We start from the raw sequence: 22,650 nt of genomic DNA, 5'->3' as shown, positions 1-22,650 counted from the left end.
AAGAAGTAAGACTGGTCTTCAAGTCAATTGGAAGAAGACCAAACTGATGAAAGTGGCTGATGGACCTTTACCCCTATCCATCATAATCAATGGACAAGAGATTGAATTTGTCAGCGCATTTGAGTGTCTTGGTTCCATCGTCATTAGGGAGGGAGGTTGCCTTGCTGACATGAAACATCAACTCAGCAAGGTCAAGATTGTTATGCATGCTCTTCGGAAGCCTCTGTGGCATCAACACCACATATCAACTCTAAGAGGAGTATCTATCAAGCAGCAGTGGCTTCCATCCTTTTGTATGGCTCTGAAACCTGAGCCATAACAGAGACGCAAATGCGCCAACTGGATACTTTCGACATGAAACAGTAACGTCGTATTGAAGGTATATGGTAGCTTCATCATGTTCTGAATGAGGATGTCAGCTGTCAGACCAATCAGTCTCTAGTGTCTTCTCAAGTGACTCAACACCATCTCAGCTAGCTCGGCCATCTGCTTCTTATGCTGGAGTCCATACTAGTCCACCAGCTTTATGCATTTGATCCAACAAAAGCTGGACGGAGAAGATTTTGTGGATGGCCTCACACAGACTGGAAGGATATTATGGCTTCCGACTTCGCCTACCACAGCCTTAATACGGAGCAGGCCACAATCTTGGCAGGAGACTGAACTCTCTAGAAATGGTTGATCCAAAGTGTGTATTCTACTCTCTACTCTCAGCAAGAGAATTAATGAATGAAATGAATGGCATATCTCTGAATATAGACAGAGCTTGACATTACAGCATTATCTGACATGTCCTCCTATTTAATTTGAACAGATAAATTTGGTAACAGAAGCATCTGGCAGTAGTCAGAAAGTTGTAGTTTTTAAAAAAATTATCCAACAGTATTTGCTACCTACGTTTTATTTTACAGATTATTAGGAAAAGTCATTGAAAATCTGGGCTACTGTCATTGCTCTTTAGATGTTAACCTCAGGTTCTTACACTGACATTAAATGTTGTGTCCTCAGCACTTGTGGGTCTTTTTCCCACTTTCTTTCTTTTCTTTGTTTTTTAAAGAAATTTTTGTTAAGCATTTGAATGCTTAAAATTAGCATAAATTCCTGTTTCACAGGCGCAAAAGCCACAAATCCAAAGCATGCAAATTCACTAACTTCAATGACACAGCTCAGGATACAAAGTCAAACAGAAAGGAACAGAACAACACAGAAACCTCCCAAACCACACTAGTGTAAATGCCCTCCATGCAAGATATTTTCTGTTGTAGGTACCTATAGCTACAAAAAAATGCACTATTTCTTAAAAAAAAATACAAATAAAATGCAGGTAGAGAATTCTACTTTGGTAGGGCACAAGCAATCTTTCCTGTGTCTCTTAAAACCACCCACATCACAAGATTTTGGCATTTAATCACGGTCAAGGAAGTGTCAAACGGAGTTGAAACTATGGGATCAGATATTTGGCGTCAGCCTAGATAAAATCAGGTCAAAAGGTAGAGTGAGGTGAGGTGTTCACTACTGGGGAGAAGGCTCTTTAAGCTCTCTTTGAAATGCTCGTTAAAAATTGTCTACGATTGCTAGGAAGGAAAACTAAAGTGAAAGCTTGGAAGGAAAACAAAATGAAAGCTGTGAATACTCGAAGTATCAGTGAGCGTATGCAGCGATCTTATTATTGTATGTCTTAGGGAGACCTTTCATGAAGAGTGATCGCAGAATAAACTTTGCACAGAAAAGTGCTTACATTTTTGTCTTGGAGATTTTTCCATGGAATTTAATCAAGCTATCAGTTTGAAAGGCTCTGTCTTTTAAAAACAAATGAGAACTCACACAGTCAACCGGCCCTCTATTTCAAATCAAGCTTGAATCATCTGCTTTGGTTTCAGATCACAAGTACATCTAACTCAAACTGTCATCATAGCAAACGGTCTATCACATCTCATAAGAATATGGCACAGGTAAGAGCAGTTCAGTGTATCTAAGATACCTCTTTGCTTACACTTGGAATGAGCAACTTTCACAACATTCTTGCAAAATGCACAAAGTTCAGAACAATGTATTTCAGGATACACATACAATGCAAAGCTACGATACTAAAGTATTTGATGTACGTCAACAGGAAAAGTTCCTAAAAAACCAGTCATGCAATTTTTGTGCCATGGGATAGATAATGGCTATTTCGTAGAAATAGATCCAACTGGCTCCATTGGAGCAGCAGTATAAGTATTCAAAATAGAAATAATAATAGGCCCTGATGTGAAACTTTTTTTCCCAAATATTGTCTCTTCTGCAAGTAAGGAAAGATTCAGCTTAGGAGCTACTATAACTTGTTGTGAGCTTATAACTGTCCTCAGGGTTGGAATTTATTGAAATGTATCACATCATGCTACTATTTTTTAATTTAAGGAAGTCTTTTTAGACTTTTTAGTGGTTATTATTAATTAAAAACACACTAAGAAGGTACAATGGGGATTTCTAATGCAATGGGATTTCCATATGGTGTAGTTCTTAGCATGCTGGTCTTACAATGCTGCTTAGCGAAACAAGTGGGATCACAGTATGTTCCTGAAGAAAAAACAGCAACACGTATATAAAATGGAGCCCCTCTTTTCTCTCCCCTTTATTCACATCTGCACTGTCTTCACACCTGCTTTCCTCCAGAGACCCACCAGACTGCTTTTACCCAAGGTGGCCATGCACCAACTGTCCATGGAACTTGCCCAATAAATGTGTATTTTCACTTGTTCCGTGTGAAAAGGACAGAAAGTAACGTGCTGTGTCGAGTGGAGCTCAGATTGGAAACATTTATTTTACACTATTTGTCCGAAGAGAATTAATCTTAAATAATCAAGAGCAAAAGTGCAAATGAGTTGATAAACGGGTCTTCACTCTGAACTGTTTTTCTTCCGCTAGTTCAGATTTTTTTTTTTTCTCTTAGGGCCCTGTTTTTGTTGTGTCCTGTCTACCAATATTGGCCACCGTCTGTACCATAGACAAAACCATTCACCTTGTTGGTAGTATCTTACTACGCTTCATAGAAGAACATATACAAGGAAGAGGAAAAAACCATACCAAATGAATCAGAAGTGATCAGTGCTTAAAGTAAATACAACAGCCAGCACTGGAAAGAATCCACAATTTCAGTACATACAAGTGTGGCAATCATAGGTGTTCCTCATGTAGTGGAATTTGACTCCATATTAATACAGTATTGTACAAAACCTTGCAGGTCTGTTAGAACAGAGAATGGCAAAACTTTCATCATAACTTAGATTTGTGAGCGAATTTGCATTAAAGATATTCTGCATTTTAAAAGTGCCATTTCTCTCTCTCGCTCTCTCTTTCTTCCTCCAGAAGGAGGTGGAATAAATCCACAACAATCTGATATCAGATAAGTTCAGCTGTAAAATTTTTTGGCCAGGTCCAGTGTATTCTTTAAAGAGTGGCAAATTATGACTTCAGTAACAATGTTGGTGCAAAATATGCCTCTTTCCTTTTAAAGAAACCAGTGTCTACAACTCATTTAGAGAATGTGTGACTGTGCTTATGTCCTTCTCACAACGAATAAGACATAAAACTACACACTCCCCCCAAAAACTACAAGAAGTTGGACGATCCTCTGAAGCTTCTGACCTTGCATCGCAATGTGTGGATCATTAAAAACCAGGACCTCTCCTCGTTAGCCCTTGTGGGCTGGCAGTCCTAAACCATTGCTTGGAAGTCATATAAATAACCTAGCAATAAAGCTCTGACATTAATAATGAAAATGGTAGCAGTGTTTACCCTTTGAATCCATGTTCACCTTGCAGTCCTTACAACACCTTTAGGAGATGCGTTAATCATAATATAAAGTTGTTATCCACTGCTTTGCCAGTCATTTTTTTTTAACAGTCAATCCACTCATATGCTGAGTATTTCAAATTGAGTTCCCATAATACACTGCACTTGTGACCTTTGGATCATTACACGAAATCCAGCGCTCAGAAGGAGAAGTTGCAAAGAGAGGCTGTTGATCTCTGAAAAAAATAAAAGATTCCCACAGTTCTGCTTGAAAAACACCCCATATACAATGTACCCTCTTCTTCTGCATTCTAGCAATAGTCTTAAATCATAAATTAGATTAGTCTTCCACCAAATAACTTAAAAAGGAAGGAATTGTAGCAGATCAGTTTTGCCTGGCTCAACGCCAGATAGCAGCCAGTTCATTTAGAATCCCAGTCACTGTTCAAAAACTGAACTTGGAAATCACATTAATGTTGAAAAAAAAATATCTTCACATCGATGCAGGATTTTTCCAGGTTTCGGGGTCGGAAGAGGGTAAACCGAGATGGGAGGAGAATCCTATGAACAGTGAGCAGGATATATTTCACGACCGTTGGGTACACCGTGTTCTGGAGACGCCAGCCGTGTTTTGTATTGCACAGGTAAGAAGGAAGTACCTCTCGACAGTCTGCCACCTGGATCAGTGATCTCTGCACATCGGCAAGTTCACGAAAGTGAAAACATTGAATTCTGTCATGATGGAGAAACATAAGAAGATGCCGTACAGGAAAAGGCACACAATTCCCAGCTTCTTATCCAGCTTCCATTTGTTCATGTGGACACCAAATACCTACAATACACACAGTATTTGCTCAGAGTAAACAGCAACATCAAAAACATTTACAATCAGTGGCAAGCACCTTTCTCAATAGTGTGACCATGAAATTTACTTTTCCACTGCTGAGTGCCATTGACTTGCTTGAAGAATATTCTGTTCTCAATTGCAACTTATCATTTTAAGATATTACTATACAGTGGGCCAGATGTACTGCTGGAATAAATTGGCATAGCACCATCAGCTGCACTGATTAATACCAGGTAATGATCTGGCTCAATATTTTAATAGTCAGTTCATTCTGGTAAGAACAATTCCATTTAATTCTATGAGATACATACCCCTTAAACTTTTCAATGGCCAGCTCCCTTCTGTGTGTCTAAAACGGCTCTCAGCTGTGTGTGTATCTGGGCCTGCAATTTGCAGGTGTAAACACCTCTGTATGCTTTAAACAGTCTGATGCTTGAATATGAACATGTCCACTTTGCTGTGTTTTACAGCAAACTCATATCTGCCCAGCAGGAGAGTGGACTGTACACAAGAGTAAGTCTGGTTTCATTTCTCCCACGGAAAGTGACTAAGGATTACTAGTGAATTTCCTGGGGCTCCTTCAAGGAAAAAATACACAATGTATGAGCCATCTCGTGTCAGGTCAGATAATAGATTGCAAAATACCAGATTAGGCCCCTGGAAATTTTACAGTAGGAATCGACAGTACCTCTCAATGGGACTCACAGCAATTGCTGCTGCTCTAAGAGAAAAGGAACATGTGGACAAAAAGCAAACTTCTGTAAAATTACTATCTTGGAAATAAAGAACATGAAGAGATTATATACATACTGTGACAAAAACTGATGCCAGCAGCAAGCCAACGGAATAGATAAGTCCTCTGCTGTTTAACTGGATCTGAAAAGAAGGAATTTTATTAAAACTATGTGAGAAGTTTGAACAATAGATTTCATCTCTGCTAATTATTCTGTAGCCATAAACCGCAGTCTCTAAACAACACCTCCAGCAATGTAAAAGCCAAGTAAGACCATTACATCACTGTTTTTAGCCCACTCCCCTTTCCAGAAGAAGGTGTTCGATCAAAGGGTGACATACTCAGAGACTGAGAGCATTATAAAGCCTGCCACTCCCACCCCAACTTTCTTACTTGTCTCTCCTTTTGTTTCTTGTAAGGTTAAACCATGAGACTGTACCTTCCTTTTAATTGACTCCTGTGTGATTCCTGCATGAATAATATAGGGAAAGGCCTTTTTATCCTGACCCATAATTTGATTTTCCAGCTATCGTGGAAGAAATTCCGGGATAAGTATGTCCTTTCCCCCCTACTGTTATTAGGCTGCATAAAGGGAACAAAGATGGAATCTAACAGTGCAAATTGGCATGGTCAGTTTATATCATTAGCGGGGATCTCAACTATTTAGTGCTAAGTGAAAAGGCTCTTCGTTCTGTTTATCTAACTAAGGCTCCAATCACGCCGCGTATGCAAGCATCTCACAGTCGTTAATGTATTTATTCTCACAACATCCCTGTGAGGTAGGGAAGTGCTATTATCCCCATTGGGCAGCTGGAGAACCGATGTGCAGAGATTAAGCGAGTTACTCAAAGTCACACAGGAGCAGGGAATTGAACTCACCTCTCCCGAGATAAACCCCTAACCACTGGACCATCCTTCCTCCCTTTATGCTTATATGAGTCTGTCAGAGCTGTTATTGTTTGTTCCTTTATGTACTTTAATTGTTTTTTTCTAAAGCATTAACGACTGGCATATCAGAGAATACAGTTCCCGACTCAAGCTGGTCGACTCAAGCTCTGCTTCAGCTGGCCCACTGCATAGAAGGCCAGGTGTTTGCACTAGGATTTCAATGAGAGAGAAATGTACAAGAGCCTTTTCCTTCACTGTAAGGTTAATACCTTCCCAATGGGAAGCAAAGCAGCTGGCCATTGTGCAGTGGGTAGCATAAGCTATGACATTTAACCCCACAGGCTACTGGATTTTTTATTTCCTCCATGCAGTTAAAACCTTAAAGCCTAAATAATCTAAGACTGTCTTAAATTCTGCTTATGCTTTCCTGGGTACACCTCACGGAATAAGTTTCATTACAAAAATTATTTTATATTATCACATACAAGCAAATTAATGTAGAGAATTTTTGCTGGATAGATGCTGCAGTCTATTAAAGCTGTATTTCCTGCAGTGCACTATTAGCAACAGAGCATTATAAAGTAACTGGGCCAAATTCAGTCCTCCACTCAAATCAATGGAGTTACAGAAGGGAAGAATTTGGCTCATTCTGTGCAAAGAAATCACTAGCAAAGTTCAGTTAGAATCAGCAGGCCTCCAAAAGACAAATCATTTCACTCAGTTTAAGATTCTTTCTAGCAGGAAGTCCCTTTACACACTACAAGTATCCTTAAAAGATACTTTGAATGAGGACATTACTAATGTTTGTCTGGGTGTGTTTATTTTCATTTAGTGCGGGAATATTTCCAATAGCATAACTCTACTTGTTACTGGGATCCAAGGGGACAGCTGAAAGTGCAGTGTTCCTCCTTAAGTGGGCCGATTTCCAGCTGTTAATTACTCAGCTGGGTCTACAGATGTATACAGAGCAAAGCAAAAGCATTAGTCCATTACTGCAAATGATTTGCAAAGCAGAAAATAATTCTGAGGATAAAAGTTCATACACCTCTAACAATGTGGGCCTTGTGTTTTAACAGCTGGATTTCTTTCTGGTTTGTAAAACTGTCCTTAATCCAAAGAGCAATTCAAATGAGAATTTTCTGTGACAATATAATTTACTCAAGTGCCAACAGGGGAAATAATGGTACACAGTGTATCACCAGCCATCTTTCAGCAATCACATCCTCTCAGCTGGATTATAAAGTGGCACATTTGTAAGAGATTTAGGAATTGCAAATGCCAGGGACGGCTACAAGATCAAGAACTACATGGCACAGGACTCCTAAGGCACTCACGGAGTTCTACGTATACACGCAGGAAAAACAAATTGGCCACCCGCTGGGCCAAACTCTGCGCTCGTGACACAGGTGTAGATCCAGAACAACTCCATCGATTTCAGTTCCCCATTGCAACTGAGAGTAGAATTTGACTGTCTGAGTCTGGAAAGGGGAGCTCGATTCTGGCATTTTGAGTCACAATCCTGCAATAAACTCCATGAAGGCAGATCCCTCCATGCATGCACAATTTCTTTTTCTGATAGATTCCACTTCGACTGGCATATGTAATACCAGCAGTTATGAAGTGGGCGTCTGTACTGGAGGCAGGGTGCACCTACATGGCAAGATCAGAGCCTTACACTGGCTTGAAGCAGGGATTGGCTCCTATTCCGTGCTTGTTCAGAGCCCAGCACAATGGGACCTCTGGAAACCACTGGAATGAAACTAAATTATAATAATGAGAACTATTCATTAAATTCGTATTGCTGCTATAAACTGGAGATGTTACAGTTCTTATATATGACCCGTAGACCAATCAAATTCTGGAATTCTGCTGCTGCCTCCGATTAACAAGACCATCATGTGTTATTCTCAGTAGTCTGACTGCTCCAGGAAACTAGAACATGGATTGCTTCAAAACAGTAAGGCCAAAACTGGCATCGCCCATGTAACTGAAGGAGGGGAAAGTACTGATCTTGCTTTTAATGTAAAATGCAGGCTGCAAGTGCCACCCAGGGAGCCGTGTGCTTCTGTAGCTGTGGATGGAGAATGGAAGAAGGCTCCTGAGCCATTTCTGCTCACAGCATCAATTACCACTTCTTAAAAGCCCTCGCAGTTTTTCTGAAACAACATTTTCTCCTAGGGTTGGAAGGAGTTCTTGTCTTGTCCTTGTCTGAGTTCTGAGGACCTTCTCTGTTACTTCTCTCTAAACCTTTCTGCTCTCCTCTGAGATCCTCACATTGTGCATGGTGTAATTATGGGAAGGAGGTCTGGATAAGATTCCCTTCTGGGCCTGTTGACCACGCTGACACACACTCTTTGCTGAGGCTAGGCTTTTTGCCTTTGGACCACTCCCATCTATTCCTGACCCTAAGCTAGAACAGCAAGTAGTCTTACTGGCTCAATTAATGATGGTAGTATGAATTTACACTGATGTAACTGAGATCAAAATCCAGCCCCTAGGCTCCTGCAGAGCTGCCAGTGGCTGACCAAGATTCAATGGTTTTTTTGTACAATAATTCTTGTTTGGATTTTGATTAGAAGCTGTTTCTTACAGACTTCAATATATTTAATAACCGGTGGTATTAAATATGCCAACCAAAGTGGAATCTAGCGGAAAAAGAAATAAACTGAAGCAGCTGGATGTTTTTAGCATGGAAAATACCTGCATTCAACATGAAGGACAGATGGTGCTTCTCAGTGACATGACTGGACTCGTATGAAAACAGGAAATGTACCTTTGAAAGCAGAAAAGTTCTTAAACCTACATCTAAAATGGGCCAAATGTTGACACACAAAACGACAATTGTTACAGGGATTTGTGTTTCAGCCCATCTGCAAAAAAAAAAAAAAAAATCCTTTTCTTAATTAAGAATTATTAAAATGTACTAAACATCTGTTAATCATTTATTAATGTTTTATACCCTATTTATAAATGGAGCCTTAATAGAAGGCATGACCATAAGGTCTGCTGGTCTTAAAACCCAGCAGGCCTTACAAGAAGGTTGAGTTTATGAAGGGTTAATAAAGAATTAACAGATGTTTTAATAAATGATTACTCAGCTGTTACAGGGCAATGGATTGTTTATGACCACCATAACACCTTCTACTGATGTGGAAACAACCCCCTAGAACACACATGAATCAAGACTGTAACATGTTTACAACGTCTATTAATTATTTATAAACAGAAACTTAGTATAAAGTGTGTCTCACCTCACAACAGCAAATCAAATAATCCAATCAACTTCCACCCATTGCAACACCTCAAGCTGGAGACTTGAGCATCAGTTTTCATGTAATGGAGTTGCATTAGCAGAGATGAACTCTCACTCCAGCTTGACAGTTCTCGTTTTCACCTTTAGTTAATTAGATATGCTTCTATCCTTGAAGCAAATAAAATGACCCATTGTAGACAGGTAACCTTGCACCACCTTTCTTTTGTGAGGTTTAGGATCCTCCTAGAAAGAGATGATTTCTTGCAAGTGATGGGAGAATATCTGTCTAATTGATCTTTAATTTTCATGTCTGAGCACTCTGTGCCCCTGTGATGGGGTGTCCACCCCCACACGAGGCCTGAAGGGGTAAATTAGGCCAATTAACCTCTTGGCTGCACCTGGAGGAAAGACAGGGCATGCTAGGGCCTAATTGCTGATGCAGTCTGGCTAGGGGAGGAGCTGGGCAGGGTCTATGAAGAGAGGAAGTTAACAGGAGAGAGGGGGCTGCAGTCAGGTGAGTCTGCAGTCACACTCCCTGAGACCAGGGGGAGAGCAGGAACCTGAGAAAGGCAGGATAGGAAACAGTCAGGCCTGAGAGGGATAGGTCTGAACTGCTGGTTTGAGGGTCCCTGGATTGGAACCCGGGGTAGAGGGTGGGCCCAGATTCCCCTACCAACCACTGCAAGAGTGGCACAGTCAGCGCAGTGCAGACTGCCTGAGACTTTGAGGAAGGAGACTCTGAGAACATCCCAGAAGCAGAGGATGGTGGTGCCTTGGATGGAGGGCTAAGCCACAAAGGAGAGGCACTGCAGTTCTGGACTAGCAGGACAGCAGCTGCAGAGCGACTGACTGGAACAATGGGCTAAGTGACTCCCGGGTAGGGTGCGGACAGGGGCGAATATTTCTCCAGATGAGGCTCAAAGATGTGCTGCTGAGCGTTACGGCCTCACTGAAATGAAAATCATTACACAAGCCTTTTTTCTGATGGTAGGATTAAACCCCTTCCATGTAAACAGAGAGGGATGGTTTCCTTGGGGAAAACAAGGCTTGCCATGGAATGCACTTTGTCAGGAAGCTCAGCTGCCTGGAATAGATATTGCAGCTGTATTTTCTGGAACAAAAATTACAATTCACTGGGCAAAACCCTTGTTGGGAAACGCAAAGCGTTATACAAGCTACTGAGAAGAGGTTTCCATGGTGGTTCAGGAGTCAGAAATGTGTCTCTGGCATGACACATGGCAGTGAGAGCGGGCTCAGCGAAGTGGAAGGACTCAGACTGGAAGGGGGAAAACTGGAAAGAATCTGCTCGTAGGTGAATTGACAACAGAAGGGAATACGGTAAAGAAAGTCACCGATACAAAACTGCCCACGTGTCAGATTTTTACCTGTTGTAAATAGGCATAGCTCCTGTGGTTTCCTCTGACTAGGAGCGGCATTGATTTGCACCATCTGAGGAGTTGGCCTGCTGCATGGCTATAATCCATTTTTTGTTCCAGCTTCAGTTCCTGTTTTTGCCTCCCTTCTGCTGCTGCAGGGTGTGTAAGAGTCACTGAATACTAGGATGCGACGGGGCAGTCAGAAAAGGACCAGGCCTGTTTGAGATTAAAGACATTTGGATCTGGAGTGCGATGCTTTTCCAGTCTTTGAGGGGCTGTTGCACGGTGTTCTCCCTCTAGGAGAGAAAGGTCTCTTCCCAGCAGGCCTGAGCTCATTGCCTGAGCAGCAGGGGGCAAAGAGATTGCAGCTGCACACTTAGCTAGCCCATTCCTAGCCCTAGCAGCACTTCTCGTGAAGGCACCTAAACGCACACCCCTAATATCAATGAAATCACAGTAGCTTTTGTTCCAAAAGACACCGTTGTGATTCTCCTATCCCTGAAAGAAAGAAGAGATGAGTGCTCAGGGGGCCAGATTCCGACCTGGTGTAAGCAGGTTGCACCTCCCTTGCAAGTGCCTGCCTGGGCCAAATTATTTGGTGATGTAAACAGTGGTGTCACAGGGCATGTGACAATAGGGTAGGAAAGCAAAGCAGGCATAAATGGGCTCCTACGGCTTTATTTTACCTGCTTAACCAGCTAGATGTTTTCCCTGCCACACCCGCTTCTGTCACGTGGGGTGTAAATTATGCTCACTTAACATACACACGCATGGCCAGAGTGATGCAGGTCTCACTGCTTTATTGTCTTCCAGCCAACTTACTTCCGACATGTAATATACACTGCCGTTCTTCTCAGCCCACAATATGGCTCAGTGTCTCCCTGACTTTACCTGCACATAGTTCTGCTATTGTAGCCTTCCCACTGGCTCCTTTCGCCAATCACTATAATGCTGCGGCCTGACCTATTCCCCATTCAACTTCCCACTAGCCACAGGGGAAGCCTCAACGGCTCTGAAAAGTGGTTCAAATGCTTAGGCAAAAGCACTGTCTGGTATTGAAATCAGAACTAAACTCTCCTTAGAGGTTTGGCTTGTAATCACACAGCTAAGCAGAACAGGAGACGACCCTGAGTTGACGGATTATAGCTGACAGGTTTGCAAATTCAAAACACATACAGCTTGAATTTAAATGGGGCGCTTCCCCTCTCCCTTTTTGTGCACTGCCCAGGGCCATGCAAGGATGCTACCATGAATTCCAGATAGCTCTTGCAGTAATGAGCACTGAAGGGCAACCTGCCTAGCAGCATTTGAAGTTGAACACTGGGGATAAAAGGGAAATAATGTAATTCCAATCTCCAGTTCTGTTTTGGAAACTGCTGAGAGGAAAAGGACTTGCTGTTGCCAAAGCCAAAACTGGTTGTGCTCCAGGATACATATATGTAAGAAATTATATCATTTGATCGCAAGGGCTCTGGTATATTTCCAGCCCTCTCTGCTGGCGAAAGCTGAGGGTTCTGAGCCTGCTCCCAAACCTAATTTTAGTATAGCTTCTCCTGCAGTGCCGGGGTTGGCATCACAAGTCAGTGAACTCCGCATTCCCTGCAATATGACGGGGTCCCCTGAGTGCAACAAACCCAGCTGTAATTTACGACATGTGTTACTTTCCTGCCTGTCTGTGTGCATTTCCGACTGGATAGTTTTGAGTAGGGCTGCTGTGTGAATTTCCTTTGCACAATCCAACACAATTCGCATCAGCGAGGGCTTGGTTTTGAACAACGCAGGCATGTACAAACTCAAGGTAACAAGGGATGAATGCAGGGTGTACAGGAGGACCTGATCCTGTGTTGAGAGCTCCCTTTGGGATTGGAAGTAGGGTTGCCAACTTTCTAATTGCACAAAACTGTGCACCCGTTCCCACCCCCTGCCCCGCCCCTTCTCCAAGGCCCTACCCCCACCCGCTCCATCCCCCCGTTACTCGCTCTCCCCAACCCTCACTCACTTTCACTGGGCTGGGGCAGGGGTTGGGGTGTGGGAGGGGGGTGAGGGCTCTGGGGTGGGGCCAGGGATGAGGGGTTTGGGGTGCAGGAAGTGGCTCAGGGCTGGGGCAGGGGCAGGGGGTTGGAGCACGGAGTCCCGGTGGCGCTTACCATGGCTCCCAGGAAGCAGCTGCCAGGTCCCTATGGCCCCTGGGTGCATAGGTGGCCAGGGAGGCTCCGCGCGCTGCCTTCGCACCCACAGGCGCCACCCTCACAGCTCCCATTGGTCGCGGTTCCTGGCCAATGGGAGCTGTGGAGCCGCCACTTGGGGCGGGGGCAGCGCATGGAGCCTCCCTGTGCCTAGGGGCCGCAGGGACCTGGTGGCCACTTCCGGGAGCTTTGCGGAGCCACGGCAGGTTGGAAGCCTGCCTTAGCCCCACTGTGCCACTGACTGGCCTGGCCCTGCTGCGCTGTCGAAAACCAGATGCCCGGCAACACTAATTGGAAGCTTTTATCCCTGTGCATCATTCCAGCACCTAGTCATAAAAGTCTGTGATGAAGAGAATCAATCAATCAATGCAAACTAGGTAAAGGAAGCTGCAGGGCTCAATTCAAGGCCAGCTATGCCCCTGTCAAGGAGAGTCATGAGCTCTGTTACTCCCAGTCACAGGCTATGGATATCATCAGGCTCTGGGTGAGGGGGAGAGCAGCTGCCACCTGGCTGCTATTCCCCTGCGTGTGCAGACGGGTGGAGAGTGGGTGGGAAATTGGCTTCACTCCCCCAGTCCAACACAGTTGAGCTGGGGTGGAGGGGGAATGAAGTTGTCCCACCGCAAAGTCTGAGGCAATGTTGAAGCTCAGATTGGACTGCAAGGGGCAATGCTGCCCCATGTGAACAGATGCGACTTAACATGAATGAGGGCTGCAAAATTGGCCCTGTGGTTGCTAGTGCTTCAGAAGAATTCAAGACTTCACATCATGGAGGCTGAGTTGGAGGGCACACTCCACTGGTGGAACAATACTTTGTCAGGTAGGAACTAGTTACACAAAACGGTTACATGCCCAGTCAGTCATTGTTATACAGTGATATGAAATGATGCCAACATGTAGTCATCAGCGGCACTTTTGCAAAGCACGCTCATTAGGAATGTGTACGCAGGACATTAGCAGGTGAATATTAGCACTATACATCTGAATTTGAATAGGCCTAAGGACTAGGTTTTGTCTGAGAGCCCCTGGCCAAAGAAACTACACAAGTCCCGTGGCTGGAGGCAAGAACATTCTTCTGTGGGGGAGCTGGTGCCAGCCTCACCTCTCATCTCACAGGCAGTTCTCTCTGACTGCACCAGGGGGATGCCCAAAACAGGAGCCAGACATCAGCTTTCAACAGCCTTCACAGTTAAAGCCTGTCCCAGCGGCTGATGGGTAGACTGATCAACACTCCATCGTGCAGCTAGTACACTCGCTGTACAGAGACATAGGCTGAAAATAGATACAGGAGGGGAAAGTGGGGTGGGATGAGTGACAGCTCCAGTTCAAGGTGGATCTGACCCTGCTCCCCTAAGGAAGTTAAAAAAAAATCCTGGCCCAAACCTGTTCTGAGTGCTGAAGGTGCTGTAGGTTCACTAAGGCTGCCAGATGGAGACCCTGGGAAGCACCTGGAAGAAAGATAGGAAACCTTTTCCATGGATGGTTTTTGTTTCTGTTCTGGATTTGTTAGGCCTGTGTTACTTGGCTCCCAAGGATTGAGTCCAATGGCATTTCAGAAGCAACAACCAGTTCAGGACTCCAAGTGTTGAATAACTGAAAATGGGAGGGCTGCAGGGGACCAGGACGGTGTGGGTCTTTGCTGGAAAGCTCTGCATGAGGGCTGGATGAGCAACAGGGCCAGTACAGAGGCAGGCAGAAGGGCGTGTGACCAAGCAAACTCTGTGAGCAATGATGAGGTGAGTTCTGAAGGAGTAAGACTGACAGGTCTTTCATACTGACAGGTCTTAACAAGTAAAGAGGCTACCTTGAATTAATATAACTGGGATATAGACAAGATACAGAAGGAACCATGGTAATCTGGTGAGGAAGCTTCTTGATATTTATTTTCTTAGACAAAGGCCAGGAGGGTTTAATTTGTATCTGATTTGCAAGCTGCTCTACTTTCTGGTGGAGAAAGGATGGAGGTGATGGTTTGAGCAACATCTGAAGGCATTGGGAGAAACCTAAGATGACAAGATGGATAGGCAAAAAAAGGAACCACCAGAGTTGAGATCGTGGATAATCCTCCTGAAGGAGGAGACAGCGAACAACTATGGAACCTTTCCATCTGGTCACCAACAGTAGCTGTTCTGCCCAGAGGAAAACTAGATTGAGAACAAGCTGTAGGCTTTGACCAGACTCCTGTCAATCTGTGATCCAGAAGTAATCCAGGGACAGAAAGAAAAGAAAGATCCAGTAAGCTAGATTGGTGACTGCACAGGGAGAGATTTGTCTCCAGGCATCTGTGTCCAGAGGAAAAAAAAAACAGGGTGGCTTTTTGCCTCCTGGGTGCCAGAAGAAATTATCACAATGAGATTGTCTGACATTGTAAAGGAGCAGCCCACATTGTAGTCCATGTGGGAACAAATGATTCCAAGAAGGGAGATTCACTATAGCCAAGATTCACTCCACGCCCCTGGAAAGAACTAAAGATCACCTCAGTTGAGCCCATCTTTTCCAAGATCTTCCCAGTGCCGAGTGTGAAAGGGAGAAGGATACCAGAGACCAAATGATAGAATTGGAGAAATGGAGGGCTGGAAAGGATCTCGCAGTCATCAAGCTGAGCCCCCCGCACTGAGGCAGGACCAAATAAATCTAGACCATCCCTTGCAGGTGTTTGTCCAGCCTGTTCTTATAAACCTTGAATGACGGGGATTCCACAACCTCCCTTGGAAGCCTATTCCAGAACGTAACTGCCCTTGGAGTTAGAAAGTTTTCCCTAATATCTAACCTAAACCTCCTTTTCTGCAGATTAAACCCATTAATTTTTGTCCTACCTTCAGTGGACATGGAGAACAATTGATCACTGTCCTCTTTATAGCAGTCCCTAACATAACTGAATACTGTTATTAGCTCTCCCCTGAGCCTTCTTTTCTCAAGACGAAACATGACCAGTTTTTTCAACTTTTCCTCATAGGTCAGGTTTTCTAAACCTTTGATCATTTTTGTTGCTCTCCTCCAGACTCTCTCCAGTTTGTCCACATCTTTCCTAAAGTGTGGCACCAAGAATTAGACACAGTGCTCCAGCTGAGACCTTACCAATGCTGAGGAAAGCAGGAGAATTACCTCACATATTAACATCCTGTTAATACACCCCAGAATATTAGCCTTTTTCACAGCTGCATCACATTGTTGACTCATATTCAATTTGTGATCTACAGTATTACCACCTAGCCAGTTATTCCCCATTTTGTAGTTGTGCATTTGAGTTTTCCTTCCTATGTGTAGTACTTTGCACTTGTCTTTATTGAATTTCATCTTGTTGGTTTCAGATCACTTCTCCAATTTGTCCAGGTTGTTTTGAACTCTAATCCTGTCCTCCAAAATGCTTACCATCCCTCCCAGCTTGGTGTCATCTGCAAACTTTAGAAGCATACTCTCCACTCCATTATCCAAGTCATTAATTAAAATATTGAACAGTACCAGACCCAGGATTGACCCCGGGGGGACCCAACTAGACACACTCTCCCAGTTTGGTAGCAAACCATTGATAACTACTCCCTGAGAATGGTCTGTCTACTAGTTATGCACCCACCTTAGAGTGATTTCATTTAGACCATGTTAGGGGGCTTATTCCTTCACGCACTTACTTCCCTGGTCCTTCTCGCATGAACAGAGAGCAACAATACCCGAAGTCCAAAGGTGCAAACAATTCGATGTTTATTGGGGTGAGCTTCCAGCAAGCATGATTCCAGTTTCCTTCCTTAGTGTCCCCCTTCCCAGCTCTAACACCACAGAGCCTTACACCTGTGTTCCTGTTCCCATTCCTGCCCTTAGCCAAACATGATTCCAATTTCCTTACCCCCATTCCCTGTTCCCATTTCCCCCTTTAGCAAAACATGATTCCAATTTCCCCACCCCCACCCATTCCCTGTTCCAATTTTCCCCACACCCACCCACCCACCCACTCACTTCCTGATTGACTGCAGACTATATAGTAAAACTTGAGTTCTGCTTAGCTATACCTTAACCAATTATTTTCCTGAAATTTAACTAAGCAATCCTAACTTATTGTAACATGATTATGTAACCAATTATATCCCACCACCTTAATTAGTTTACACCCAGCAAAATTAATTATACAGCAGACAGAACAATCACAGAACCAGACAGAGATTATACAGACAAACAATAGCAAAGTGGGAACTATAATGACAAAACAATACAGAAGTGAGGATTTCACATCCCAGCTATTGATAAGAGAGTTCTTGCCAGACAAGATGCTATCAAACTAAGTTTCCTTTTACATTTTCTAGGCACTTCCCTTTCTCTGGAGGTGATAGGCACTATCAGGACAGGATTGTATTCCTAACAGCCCAAAAGCACCTTATTTCAATGTGACTAGTTTGGAATGTGAGGATGTGACCGTTCACTTCCCAGCTTATGGCTGCCTCTGTTGCTTAGTCAAAGGCCTTAGCCTAAGAACAGGGCCTCAGACTGTCACAGTAAGAGAAGGACCTTACACTGGCAGACAGTGATTTTGATTCTTCCTTTTATACCTCTAACTAGCCAAGTGATAAGAATACACCTAAATTCTTCGAGTACAGGCCTTTACATCTATATCCTAACAGACCACATTTCCTAAGCTTGCTTATGAGACTGTCATGTGGGAATGTTTCAAAAGCCTTACTAAAATCAAGATATATCACATCTATTTCTACTCCTCCATCCAGTAGGCCATTAGCCCTGTCAAAGCCCTGTCAATAGCCCTGCTATTGTTTGTCTGTTCTTGACAAATCCATGCTGGCTATTCCTTGTGATCCCATTATCCTCCAGGTGCTTACAAACTGATTGTTTAATAATTTGATCCAGTATCTTTCCAGGTATCAAAGTTTGGCTGACTGGTCTATAATTCTCATTCCTCTTTGTTCTCCTTTTTAGAGATAGGTTATATGTTTGTCCTTCTCTAGTCTTCTGGGACCTCACCTGTCTTTCGTGAGATGTCGAAGGTAATTGCTAGTGATTCTGAGATAGCTTCAGCTAGTTCCTTAAGTACCCTAGGATGAATTTCATCAGATCCTGCCAACTTGAATACATCTAACTAAATATTCTTTAACCTGTTCTTTATCTATTTTGGCTTGCATTCCTTCCCCTTGTCGTTAATATTAACTGTGTTGAGTATCTGGTCACCATTAATCTTTTTAGTGAAGACTGAAGCAAAATAAGCATAAAACACCTCAGCTTTCCTAATGTCATCAGTTATTAGCTCTCCTTCCTCGCTTGGGTCTAGTCTACAGGGGCAACGCTAAAGCGCAGCCGTGGCACTGCTGTAACGTGCCTTGTGTGGTCGCAGTGCAGTGCAGGGAGAGAGCTCTCCCAGAGCTCTAAAAAACCCACCTCCACAAGGGGCGTAGCTCCCAGCGCTGGGGCACTGTTTACACTGGTGCTTTACAGAGCTGCAAATAGCTGCGCTCGGGGGGGGGTGGTGTTTTTTCACCCTCCCGAGTGAGAACGTTGCAGCGCTGTTAATTGCCAGAGTAGACAAGACCTAAGTAGAAGACCCACTCTTTCCTTTATCTTTCTTTTACACCCTAATGTATTTAAAGAATCTCTTCTTATTGCCTTTTATGTCCCTTGCTAACTCATTTTGTACCTTAGCCTTTCTGATTTTGTCCCTACATGTTTGTGCTATGCTTTTGTATTCCTTAGCAATTTGTCCATGTTTCCATTTCTTGAAGGATTCCTTTTTGATTCTGATGAATGATGCACCCGTTTTGTAGATTCTCATGGCATTGGAATAATGCCTTCTGTGATGAATGATGTTTTGGATTAGGTCCCCATTTATGCTGATGGGTACCAACAGCCTGCATTCAAAATGTAGACAGGTTTTACACTACTTCGGAAAGTAGGAGGAGGGGAACTTCCATGAAGTCAAACAATATGGCGCGGGCTTCCAAACACATAACAAGAGATGGAGATTTTTTCCAAAATAAAAGCTGAGGAATAAAATAATCCAGGCACTAAAATGTATTTTCACCAAAGCAAAGAGCATGGGAAACAAGCCAACAGAACCAAGAATGTCACTTACAATAGGATGGCTTGGGCACTGAACTGAGACTTGGGAGACCTGAGTTCTATTCCCAGCTCTGGTGTGAGTTTAGGGAAATCAATTAATCTCTCTCTGACTGGTTCCCTGCCCAGTCTTTACCAGTAAGCTTTTTTTTCAGGGACTCTATTTATATTATGTGTTTGTACTGAGCAAGATTTTTAAGGATATTTAGGTGCCAATGATTTCAACTGGAGTTAGATGCCTCCAGTGACTAGGATGATGGGCCTTGATTTCAGTTGGGGCCATTAGGTGTGGCTTTAATACACATAATAAATATGTGTACGACAGTAATACACATAATAAATACACAAATAAATGGGCATGGGAATCCTGTTTTACAGGGGGTTTGTGAGGCTTAATGTTTGTAAGACACTTGGAGATCCTTGGATGAAGCACAACACACTGTTAACAATACAATGGGGCCTCACATTCAGAACTTTACCACTTAAACCTATTTCCTGCTATGAGCATTTGATCGGCTGGTTCGTGGGTGAAACCACATTACCACATAAGGTTAAAAAAATGTCAGCATCTATAAAATCATAGCACAGCTCACTGCCAGTTGTGTGTACACATTGTGATACCCAAGCTTGTCACACAGATGAAGAAAAAGGAATCAGATTCTGCTCTGCATTACACCAGTGTAAAAACAGCGTACGCCACTGATTTCACCTGGATTTACACCAGTGTAAATGAGAGCAGAATTTGGCCACTGGTGATTATGAATCAGATGGGACAAAACAGCAGATGTAGAGGGATTTCACCAGACATTACATAGGAGAACAGTCTAGGAGCAGATGTCAATCTGAATATCAGAGCACACAACTGATAGTGAAGTTCCCTGAAGGTGAACTTCAGATATTCTTGGTGACAAGGATATTTTGGATTGTTAAAACAAGCATACTGCAGGTCCTGAGATGCTAAGGAACCTGTAGAATGTCTGTTAAGACCACTGTTTTGTCAGTTCTACAGAGAATTTTTTCTCAGGGACAAACTGTTTTAACCATGTCTGAGATAGAAGGCCAGAGAAAATGCTGTCACATTCCGTTCCTGTACTGGAATTGGACATAGTGCTCCAGTAAATAATGAGATACTCTGCATCTGTTTGCATAAAAAGAAACTGGACACTGAATGAACTGACACTGGGAAGCATCTGCTGAAATGCTATAAAACAGACCCTGCCTAAGGCTAGTTTCCAGTGATCTACAGTTATTGCCTGGTGTCTTAAAGCGTGCAAGCTTCCTCTCCTAATCGAGAAGCTGTTCTAGGTAGTCAGGATGGCCATTACCATGCTCAGATAACAAGGTGATGGATGAAGTACAAGAACTTAAATAGGTTAGAAAAGAATAGAACAGATCAAGAGATTTTTCATGAGCAGGAGAAGATTCTTCCTCTGTAGTAGGAGGGACAAGTGGAGTGAGATGTCTGATACCCCTTCTCCACACTCAACTCCTTTTGAGTTGAATGTTTGGATCAAGGAGAGGGAAAATGGCAAAGGCCTTGAGGTTTATTCAAGATGGGCCAAGCCTGCTTAGGAGCTGGGCTGAATTCCTTCCCTTTTTCCTTTCTGTACCCCCACACTTTATTTAAATAAGAACGACTTCGGCTTCACACCTCTTTGTTTGTGGATTCTTGCCCTGGCCATTCTCCTCCAACAGAAGGATCCCTTTAGGGTTCCCCACAGGCAGCCTCACTGACCTAGCCTCAGGAAGGGGGTGGGGCAGCATTAGTATGTGACTAGGGTTGTGTCTGCACTGTGTTTTAAAACCCGCCGCACCGAGTCTCAGGGTCTACTGATGGGGCTTGTGCTTTGGCACTAAAACCAGCTGGAGCACAAGGTCTGAAGCCCAGGGTGGGGGAGTGGGTCAGAGCCTAAGCTGCAGCTTGAACAGCAACATCTACATGTTGATTTTAGCACCACAGCGCAAGCCCTGAGCACCTGAGTCTGTAGACCCAGGCTCAGACTTGCTGCCATGGTTTTAAAGCCCCCCTGGCAGAGACTGATGAAGAGATGTACTGAATCAATGTTTCACTGGCTGCTCTGCCCAGGACCTTGTCCCAGCCAGCAGATCCTTCCACTTTTTGGGCTGCACTGGTCATCACAGATCCTTTCGCTGCTTTCTGTCACCATTACCTTCCTGACAAGCAGGCTAACCAGTTCAGGAACCATGTGGATGGGTTTCCTCTGATGGATGACGGTATGAGTCCAAGCTAATTCTGGCCCAAGGAGCATATGATATGGGTGAAAATCTTGCCCCCCCACCCCAAAATCAGGATTTCACCCTGTGTGTTTTAAGATAGTCATCCTGGACCCGATTCAGCAAAGCATGGAAGCATGTGCCTAACTTTAAGCATGGACCTAAATCCCATTGACTTAATGTGACTTAAACATGTACTCAAGTGAAGAGATGGTTGAGAATTTTCCATCAAAAGGGTTTTTCTATGGAAGATGTGGTTTCACAAAATCAAAATTTTTCCATGGGAAAACTTCAATTCTGCCAACATTTTTTAAAAGAATTTCTGTCAGGAAAACAGAAACATTATTTTGTTTTGGGTCAGGCTGTCCTGAATTGAAAGGTTTTGATTTGTTAAAATGACCTGAAATGTCTTGTTCAATATTAAACTTCATTTTCCTATGGCACTGAAGCAAACGAACCTATTCACATGCTTAAAGTTACTCATGCACTTAAGCGCATTTCTGGACTGGAGGCTTGACTTTCAGCTCACTTTCTCTTTCCACCAGTGTCTTCGCTCCATTGGTCTTAAAGCTACAAGTGCCTTAACAGTTTGTTTATTAAAATGCATTTTTACCCTCTCAAATTTAATTTCAAATCCCCTCATCCGACCATGGCACGATTCAGTTATCTGGCTCATTCTAGTGGCGTAATTTGCAGTTTTGGATGGTAACTTAAAAGTAATTATGCTCAAACCGGCTTTTCTTTTTTTAATCTTTTCTTGTGTGTGTGTGGGTGGGTGGGGGGAATGCTTCAAAGCTTCAGTAATAGCTTTGGGGACTTCCTCTTTTGGACGAGGCAATTCAAATGGGAAGTTGGGAACATGCCAAACATTTAAAGAAATAGTAATTATTAGCTTTGAAATCTTCCAGTGTTTAACATGTAAGCAAAGTCATATTTGTCTGTCAAAAACATGGGCCCAGTTGTGCAGGGCCTTAATGATGTGAGTAAGCCTTGTTTGTGTGAGGAGTCCTAACACTTATTCTCACAAATCCCTCAGCGTAAGCTTCGTGTGGTTGTCTTCTCTATGTTGAATCCAGTACCAGGCATACCGACGGGGCGGAATAAATAATGAACAATCATAGTTCACAAATGTTGTCATTGTCAGCAGACTATATCTGAACCAAGTGGAATCTAGTCCTTACACGCCAGATACAGTTTTTAGTTTAGCTGGCTGTGGATTCTGGGCTAAATCCATGAACTTGAAGTAAATAGTGAGGAAACGCTCATTGCGGGTTATGGGTTTGTTTGTAAGACTACTCTTTAAACAT

The 22,650-nt window shown here is 43.4% G+C and overlaps 1 protein-coding gene across 1 annotated transcript in view; it reads right to left on the bottom strand.

Annotated features, from left to right (window-relative positions):
• Nucleotides 1-4,418: 4,418 nt before the first annotated feature.
• The window catches only part of SLC24A3 (solute carrier family 24 member 3), a 337,622-nt gene continuing 319,390 nt past the window's right edge, over nucleotides 4,419-22,650 (bottom strand). Inside the window, exons 16-17 of the mRNA XM_077812070.1 lie at nucleotides 5,432-5,497; nucleotides 4,419-4,606 (exon numbers count right to left, since the gene is read on the bottom strand). Of these exons, the coding sequence (XP_077668196.1) occupies nucleotides 4,457-4,606; nucleotides 5,432-5,497 (216 nt within the window). The 3' untranslated portion in view covers nucleotides 4,419-4,456. The remainder of the gene's footprint in view (nucleotides 4,607-5,431; nucleotides 5,498-22,650) is intronic.

Source organism: Eretmochelys imbricata, chromosome 3 (assembly GCF_965152235.1).
Source record: "Eretmochelys imbricata isolate rEreImb1 chromosome 3, rEreImb1.hap1, whole genome shotgun sequence".
NCBI lineage: Eukaryota > Metazoa > Chordata > Testudines > Cheloniidae > Eretmochelys > Eretmochelys imbricata.
Note: the sequence above shows the minus strand (reverse complement) of the source record. Positions and strands in the feature narration are given on the sequence as shown.